The sequence below is a fragment of the Parus major genome, chromosome Z (assembly GCF_001522545.3).
Source record: "Parus major isolate Abel chromosome Z, Parus_major1.1, whole genome shotgun sequence".
Lineage (NCBI taxonomy): Eukaryota > Metazoa > Chordata > Aves > Passeriformes > Paridae > Parus > Parus major.
Window position 1 is genome coordinate 15,815,190 of NC_031799.1, and position 8,916 is coordinate 15,824,105.

The 8,916-nt window shown below is 48.1% G+C and overlaps 1 protein-coding gene across 1 annotated transcript; it reads left to right on the forward strand.

The window, feature by feature from the left end:
• The first annotated feature begins 1,944 nt into the window (after positions 1-1,944).
• Positions 1,945-8,702, forward strand: FST (follistatin). Its single transcript, XM_015652092.3, has 6 exons — positions 1,945-2,206; positions 4,211-4,402; positions 4,810-5,028; positions 5,375-5,599; positions 6,639-6,869; positions 7,581-8,702. Exons 1-6 carry the CDS (start codon positions 2,125-2,127, stop codon positions 7,661-7,663), a joined length of 1,032 nt encoding a protein of 343 aa, XP_015507578.1. The 5' UTR covers positions 1,945-2,124; the 3' UTR covers positions 7,664-8,702.
• Positions 8,703-8,916: the final 214 nt, after the last annotated feature.

Consider the following 8,916-nt stretch of genomic DNA (forward strand, 5'->3'; position numbering starts at 1 on the left):
TGGGCTGTGCAGTGCCGGGCCGTGCCGGACCGGGCTGTGATGGGCTGTGCAGTGCCGGGCCGTGCCGGACCGGGCTGTGATGGGCTGTGCAGTGCTGGACCGTGCCGGGCAGAGCCGAGCTCGGCCGGGGAGCAGCCGCCTGCGCGCCCCCGCTGCCGCCGGGATTCCCCCAAGCCACCCCCGGGACGCCTCCCGGACCAGCCCCGGCCGCGGCGCTGCCCCGGCGGGGGCCGTGCTGCCTCCCGAGCTGTGCAGCGGCTGTGGCCGGAGCCCAGAGCGGACAGCGGCACCGGAGCGGGCTGCCGGAGCACCTTGCGGCCGGGCTCGGGCGCTGCCCGGGAGCCGGCCCCGGCGCTGGGCAGGGGCGCTCGGGGGCCAGGGGCGGCCGGGCGCTGCCGCTGCGCGCCGCCGCCGGTAGAGGGCACTACGCAACCCCTCATGAGCGGCTCCGGCAGCAGGGGCGGGGGGCAGGGGGAGAGCAGCACCAATTTGGGAAAAGATTAAAAAGGATGTGGAGTCCCGGAGATTCTGAAGCGCTCAAAATGTCCGGGCGATGCTCACGACGAGGATCACAATAATAATAGCCAAAAAAATCCCAAAACAACAAAACCAAGCCAAACCAAACCAAACAAACAAAAAACAACAACAAAAAACAAATGCAGCGAGGTCAATCATTTACCAGTCTGCTTCTTAATGCGTGTGACCGCAGGTGGTACCGAGGGACATTGTGATTCATGCCCACTTTCAAAGCGGGACCAGGGCCCGGCCTGAGGCACCCAAACAACTGTCTTCTAATATTAGCACGGCTGTATTTCTGGATCTATTATAGTCTGTCCAGACAGATCCCATTGTAATGGGATCTTTTATTAAAAGATTAGCACTATCTCCTGCAGTTGGTGGAAAAAAATCTGTTATCACTGAGTTATTTGCAGTTGTGGGGAGGGGGCAGTCGGGAGGGGGGGGCGGGGGGCGGGAGCGGGGAGGAGGGGTGTGGGGAGGGCCGGGCGGAGGGCGCGGGCGGCCGCGGCGCACCGGCCCCTGACCCGGCACTGTCCGGGCATTCCTGTCTGCATACTTCGCAGTCTGTTGTGCTTTGGTGGCTCAGAAAAGCGAAAGAATCGAAATTTAAAAGGCAGCTTTTGAATAAACAATACCATTTTCCGTTAAGTAATCATTTTGTATAAAAGGAAATATCGCCTACTCAGTTTCATTCAGCGGTGCCAAAAAATGTTATAAATGAGAGACCGCCAACTTTTCTAAGGGGAGAATAATGCCAGACTGTGCTTAATAAACTAGTGCCCTAGAAGTTCATTATCGATGTTGCAATCTTTCTGATTCTGAAAGGAGACCGCCTACGTCGCCCCCGTTCCCGTCTCGTCCTCCCGGGCTCTCCCAGTGAAAAGCCTATCGCCCGAGAGCGGCCCTAGGTATTAAAGTTTTAGCCGGTTCTGTCTTTTGGGTTTTCTGTTTTTTCAGGTTTGGGGCTGGTCGATCGGGGTTTGGGGTTTCTTTGGGCCGAGCGATCTGTCCGCCGGCCCGGGGAGTGGGATGTACGCTCCGCAGCCACCTCGCGCGGGGACCGCGCCCGCGGAGCCGACTCCGGGCGGGCGGGCGCCGCTCCGCGCCCCGGCAGCACCCCCGGCCCGCCGGCGGGGCCAGGGCGCCCCTGGGGCTGCCGCGACCCCCCGCGGGTCTCCAGCCCCCCGTGGCGCTTGCGCGGCCGCGGCGGCTCCGCGGCGGGGGCCGGGGCCGGGGCCGGGGCCGGGGCCGGGGCCGGGGCTGCCCCCGCCGGCGGCTCCGCCGCTCAGGGCTGCGCGGGTGCGCGCCTGTGTGTGCGTGCACCTAGAGCGGATAATTGGAGAGGGTTTCCAGAAGGTGGAAAATGTCACCTGATTCACACTGAACTTTTTAAATCTCCCCACCCCCGAGCAGACACACACACACATTAGGAGACCGCCCACCGCAGACAGCTAGGACCCCCGTATAGATTTAAAGAGAGACTGCATTCAGAGCCTGACGTTCATTCAATAGAGCGATCATAAGCAGGCTGGCTAGTGCTCGCTCCCTCTCCTTACTCCCCCTCACGCTGTCTCTGCGTTTCTCTCACTCCCTGCTATACTGAGGATGTTAAATCAGAGAATCCACCCGGGCATGCTCTTAATCCTGATGTTTCTTTGCCACTTCATGGAAGATCACACAGTGCAGGGTAAGACCAGACTGTTTCTTCGCAGATATGTTTCTTTATTATTACTATTGTTTTCTGTCTTTCGGGCACGGTTTAGCTGCTTGCGGTGTTAAACGCCTCTCTCCAAGGTCCAACAGAACAGAAGTTAACAGTGGGCTTTGTAGCGAGGTGCAGAGGTGTCACTGAAATCCCTTTTTGATCGGATCTTCGCGCTGCTCTGCAAAGGCACAGAGGACAGATAGCATATTTCTTGTTTTTTATTGTTATTATGCAGCATGAATGAAGAGCAGCATCGTGAGGGAACTTTCCCAGTCTCGGCTCCCGAATGAATGCTCAAAGTTTGTTGGTAATTTAGTTTAGATTTTTATCTCTCCTGACTGACTGAAGGAGAGGTGGTGATGGAGAACCCCAGGATCACAGCTGACATTTTTAGAAACCAATAAGTGGTTTTTTTTTTACTGACTTTAATATTGGGATTTCCTCCTCCTCCTTACTCCCCCCTCCTTTTTTTTTTCTTTTTTTTTTTTTTTGAGTGTGTGTCTGAGTAAATATTAGCGCTGTAAATTCTCCTGCACTGAGGCGTACGCTTAAATAAGTTCGTAGTTGGTTTTTTTTCCTTCCTCGTGCGAACAAAACAAACCCTAACCTGATATTGACAACTCTTAAGAGCCCTCTTTCGACACAAGGGAATATTGATTTTTAGTTTGGGGGCTTTTCCCCTTTTCTTGACCATGTTCCAGCCACAACCTGGACGTCTTGCCATTGCTTCTTTTACAATACTTTCTTTCCTTTTTCCCTTCCCCAGTACCGATATAGAGTATAAATTAACGTAGGCAACTGTAAGACGCAAAACTTTCTTTTTTTTAAGGGCATTGTTTGTTCAATGATTTTTAGTGGGGGGGTGGGGGGAGGGTTGGTGGGCCTTTCCCCGCGCCCAGCGACATCTCCGCTGGCCGATCCTGACCCTTCGCTGCGGTACATTCCCATCGGAGTAAGGAGGCAGGATCGAGCCCTGGCTGGATTAGCAGCAGAATCAATTGGTATTGAGTTGCTGGAGAAGTCACATTGGTTATTCACGAGAGACTCATCCCAACCAAAACGCTTCAGCTAAAAAAGGGGGAGTTGCTTGGACTAATGTTCTTGGCTTGACTCCACAAATAACAGGGATACTAGAGGGGAAAAAAAAAGGCAAAAAGCAGCCCCAACAAAACCCACTCTATCTGGTGTAAGGACAGTGTACTTTCCTCTGAAATGTTTGCCGGAGAGATGGCACCTATAACTTTCCCAGCTTGATCGATTTTTAAAACTCTATAGGGACCTCCTACTCAAAGTGTCCTTGTATTTTATGTACTTTGCTCTCTTTTTTTTGGAACTCTGCTGAATTATTTTAGTGAAGGAGACATTTGTTAATAGAAACAGCAAAATGTGGAGATTTCGAAAGACTTCGCTAACAGCAAATGTTCCCAATTCGTGCAGATTGCAAAATGGGCTGGGAGTGAAACTGTGCGGCACTAAAACAATGCTGCTGTGCAGCCGCGGTGAGGAGGAGAGGGCAGGGGGAGGAGGAAGGAATTTGCAAGCGCGATTTTCTTTTTATTCCCTTTTAAATGCACATCCTTTTCAAGCCTCTGTCACGTGTCGGCAGTGCTCCTTCTGCTCTACATATGGAATAAATACCTCCAAAAACTCTCGTTCTGTTTTGGTTGGGTCTTCTCTTTCTTTCATTTTGTTTTGTTTTGTTTTGTTTTCTGTTTTGTTATGTTGTTTTCTTGGTTTGGTATTTTTAGTTCTTTTGTGGTTTTGGGGGGGATTTTTTTGTTTGGCTGGGTTTTGGTGGGGGGGGGAGGGTTTGTTTGTTTTTTAAACTGCGCTTCCAAATGGGCCGTAGTAGCTGCGGGTTATGAAACGGGACAAATAAAAGGAAACAGTCTAGTAAAAGTCACGGCAAGGCGCACGTGCTGTGTCTGGGTCACTGGTGGCCGCCACTGATCCGTCTGGGTGTCCCCCCCGCCCCCCGCCCCACAGCTGGGAACTGCTGGCTCCGGCAGGCGCGGAACGGGCGCTGCCAGGTCCTCTACAAAACCGACCTCAGCAAGGAGGAGTGCTGCAAGAGCGGCCGCCTGACCACGTCGTGGACGGCGGAGGACGTCAACGACAACACGCTTTTTAAGTGGATGATTTTTAATGGGGGAGCCCCAAACTGCATTCCGTGCAAAGGTGAGGGGGTGCTGGCGAGCTGCTCCTTGCCGAGGAGCGGCTCCGGCAGGGGCTGGTCTGGGGGAGGAGGAGCAGGGAGGGAGCAGGAGGGGGGCAGCGCTGTCCTCTCGCTTCCTTCCTCGTCGGGGTTTTGAGAGGCGTCTCGTACCAGCCCCGGGATCGCGGAGGGTTCCCCCATTTCTGCCCGCTGCCTGGCACATCACGAGGAGGAGGGGAGAGACGCTCTCTCTCCCTGCCCTGCTGGCGGAGGGAATTTACCTCGAGCGGTGTGTCCTGGAACGGGAGGGAACGGTGTTTTTGCTCTGTGCTCTGGGTTCACGGTATCTTTTTTTCTTTAAGCAGTTTTGACACCAGGTCTGTTCCGCAGACCACTTGGTACTAAAGTGGTGAATCTTTCCTTCCATCAGAAACATGCGAGAATGTGGACTGCGGACCCGGGAAGAAATGTAAAATGAACAAGAAGAACAAACCTCGGTGTGTTTGTGCTCCGGATTGCTCTAATATCACTTGGAAGGGGCCCGTGTGTGGCTTAGATGGGAAAACCTACAGGAACGAGTGCGCCCTTCTCAAAGCCAGATGTAAAGAACAGCCTGAACTTGAAGTCCAGTATCAGGGCAAATGCAAAAGTAGGTTTGCAAATTTAATCTGATGTCCCTTAAGTGCCAAAGTGTGTCTGTCAGAGAGTAGGGAGATGTTGGATGTACTTCCTCACAGGAACCAGGTCGGGAGAGAGTAACTAGACCATACTCAACAGACAATGATGTAGCTGAACTGAGAGCTCCCCATAGTCTGGCAGCATGTGTGGTCGAACACACAGCTACCCTGAGATGGGAAGGCATCCTTCAGCAGTCCTTAAACGAGGGGAGCTGCTGAAGGCTTTTATCTGATCATTGGTTCTTGTTGTCACCAGTACACTCCTCACTGGGATCCTGGTGTCTTCCACTAACCATTCTGTTTCTGTCTGTGTTTCAGAGACCTGCAGGGATGTCTTATGCCCAGGCAGCTCCACATGTGTGGTTGACCAAACCAACAACGCCTACTGCGTGACATGTAACCGAATTTGTCCAGAGCCTACCTCCCCTGAACAGTATCTCTGCGGGAATGATGGCATAACTTACGCCAGTGCCTGCCACCTGAGGAAAGCTACCTGCCTCCTGGGAAGATCCATTGGATTAGCCTACGAAGGAAAATGCGTCAGTAAGTATCTTTGGAGGAGACAGTGTCGGGGGAGCTTCTTCAATGGTCTGTTTCAGAGCAGCCAGTGTGTGTAACCAGACGGATGTAGATAGTGCTGGGGAGGAAGAGAGACTTCCGCAGCTTGGGTTAGTGCTCCCCTCCCAGAAGAAGAGAGCCAGGGTGAACTTAGTGCTGGAAAAGATTGCAGTAGGGATGAGGGAAAAGAGGTCCTGATCCTGCTATGGCTGTGGGTGCTGACACTAGTATCCAACAGAGAAGTAGCCTCCCTGAAACAGATGATGAGATGGCTACAATGTAATAAGGTCACTGTATTCAGTGGGTCTGTGTTCCTGGAAACAATTGTCTTCAAGTGGTCTTGGCAAAGATTATGTTAACTTAATTGAAAACATCTGATCACTTTTTCCTCTTTAGAAATAATTGTGGGGTTAGGAGACAGTGGGTGGGTGAAGATAGGCAAATAATTTCTGTGCAGCTTGACATTCTGTGTTGTGAGTGATTCCAGAAAGGACTGATAGTGCAGTATATTACAATAAAGCACCTGCAGGGCAGCCTCTGCTCCCTAGAGCTGCTGGGGGAATTTGGGGGAGTCTCAGGTTGCTTTTAGTTGGCATAGGTTGAGGTGAATTCCCTTTCAAATCTTGTAGACAACTGCTCTCTGTGGGTCAGTTTAAAAATAATAGATTTAGAAATGCTGGACCTGTTGACAAATCCTGCATTTACCACTAATTTGGGGAGCCAAATTTCCACTGACATGAAATGGAGCAGGAAAGGCATGTACAATAGGCAAATGTAATTCTGTATTCCCAGGGCCAAGCTTTGCTGGCACAGCTGTCTTTCCTCCCCCACATACAGAGAGGCACGGTTGTCCAAGGGAATACTTGCTTGAGCAAAATCAGCAAGTATCATCACATAGACTACATCTGAGCTTCCTTTCTTCACAGTTCACAGGGGAAAGGGAGGTTTTGGGGGTTGCTTGTCTTTTGCCTTGCTGTTTGCTTTGTCTTTTCACTTACCTCTAGTATTCTGTGTGTATTTTTAGAAGCCAAATCCTGTGAAGACATTCAATGCAGTGCTGGGAAGAAATGCTTGTGGGATTTTAAGGTTGGCAGAGGTCGGTGTGCCCTCTGTGATGAGCTATGCCCTGAAAGCAAGTCAGAAGAAGCAGTGTGTGCCAGCGATAACACAACTTACCCAAGCGAGTGTGCCATGAAAGAGGCAGCTTGCTCCATGGGTGTGCTTCTAGAAGTTAAGCATTCTGGATCTTGCAACTGTAAGTGAGATTTTTAACCCTGCAGACACTTAAGGCTTCTGAAGGCGATACCTAGGTAATGAAGACTTACACCTTTAAACATAAGAAAGCTTGATTTATTGATTCAAGGTACAGTAGAATATAAGTATCTATCTTTCACGCACACACTTTGGTTGCTGATAAAATGCAATAGATCTCCAACAACGAGCTGGCCTTCAAGTTGGAGTTTTTGGGGATGATCCAAGGACAAGCCATTCTATCAGAAAGGGGTTGCCCGAGGAGTGTAATTCTATTGACTTTTTTGTACTTTATCTGCTCTCGTGTGCTTTGCTGATTGCTTTATTAACACCTGGATAAACTCTTAACTCGGTCCAAAAGAACAAGGTAGCACATGGCACCTGGTTTAGCACAGTTGCCTCTACTAACTCTGAATGAAGGACACAAAGCAATTAAACTAAAACACCAGAGCGCTTTTTATTTGATTTCAGGAATCTGCCAATAAAACCTGAGCCATTGATTCTTCAGAACTTTCTGCAGTTATGACTTCATAGATTATGTGTAAAAAACCTTATTGCATAACAGCGGATGCCAAAGAGCATCTCACTACAAGTCGCATAAAATGCAACGCTGTATTATGGCTGTTCAGAGGGCTTTCAAAATCATGCACTGAGCTGCTTCTGCGCTGTTGTTGTCCTTATTTAAACAACAGCTCCCCTGTATTCCCCCATCTAGCAATTAATGAAGACCCAGAGGATGAAGAGGAAGATGAAGACCAGGACTACAGCTTTCCTATATCTTCCATTCTAGAGTGGTAAAACCTCCATCACTATTGGAACAGCCATTGGGCACAAAATCAATGTCCGTACTGTAAATAAGTGTATGCTTATTTATTTTGGGGAGAAAAAAAAAAAAGTATACATATAGTTGAGTCTCGTAGACATTTATTTATACTGTGTCATGTTTTATAATTTATACATAAAATGTCTGGTTGACCGTACACCTTGTTTTTTGAAGAAATTTATTCGTTACGGGAAGAGCAGTGTTATTTATTGTGAGGTCTCTTGCTTGTAAAGTAAAGCTTTCCTTTTTTCTTGTAAGCTATAAAAGTCCATTCCTTAGAGCCTACCCACACGATCTCATCTCTTCATTTCACTGATGTTAACTCTTTTCCACTTTAACAAAGTTGCATGTCAGTTTCTGTTATGTTTATTTATTGGATTTTCTTTTTGCCGGTTCTGTACATAAAAGATCCCTGTGTTTTTGTTTACAAGGAATCTTGACTGACCAAAAGGCATTGTAACTGACTTACGTATACTTTCAAGGTGCAGTGAGGCAATCTTTAAGGAAACCTCTTACACTTCATTTTCTCTACTTTTGATCACATTGTGTACTGAAATGATCTCAGTGTATTGAGAGTTTATACTGTACTATACAAATTTTGAGCCCAAAGAAATTGGATTGTGAAGTTTGATAACAGCTACAGGCCTAACTGTAATAAGAATAAAGGTTCGATTTTATTTTATTGTTTTATTTTTTTGTAACATGCTAAGTGTTTTATCAGGTGTTTCCTTTAAGATGGTCTTGCAGTACCGCTTTCAAAGTTTTCTTTCCCAATCGGTGTGTTGCTAAAAGTTATATCAAAGCTTTATCAGTTCAAGTTTCTTGCTTTTCATAATACTTTTTTTCTGATGCAATTTTATATTTTCAAACATGGCGAGTTAAATATAAATTCATTTAAATATATAGTTTTGTACTTTTCTACCATGTAAATGTGCAATGTATATAAAAGTTATAATGTGTATTTGTAAATAAATGATGAGTGAAAAAAAAAAATAAAAAGTGGAATTTTCCCTAGAGGCAGTCCTCAGTCTTTCATTCTGAATGGTTTTGGTCCTCTGGATTCTTTTGCACCATGCAACACTACTTAAGGCCAAAGCTCTCAGCTCATCTTGATATCAGAAACTCTCTTTTCAGATACAGACAATGTCTCCAGTTTATTATTGTTTAAGTCTAAGTACAATGATAGAGGAGATTTGTCATTTTTGTTCCACTCTCAATCCTCTCAAAA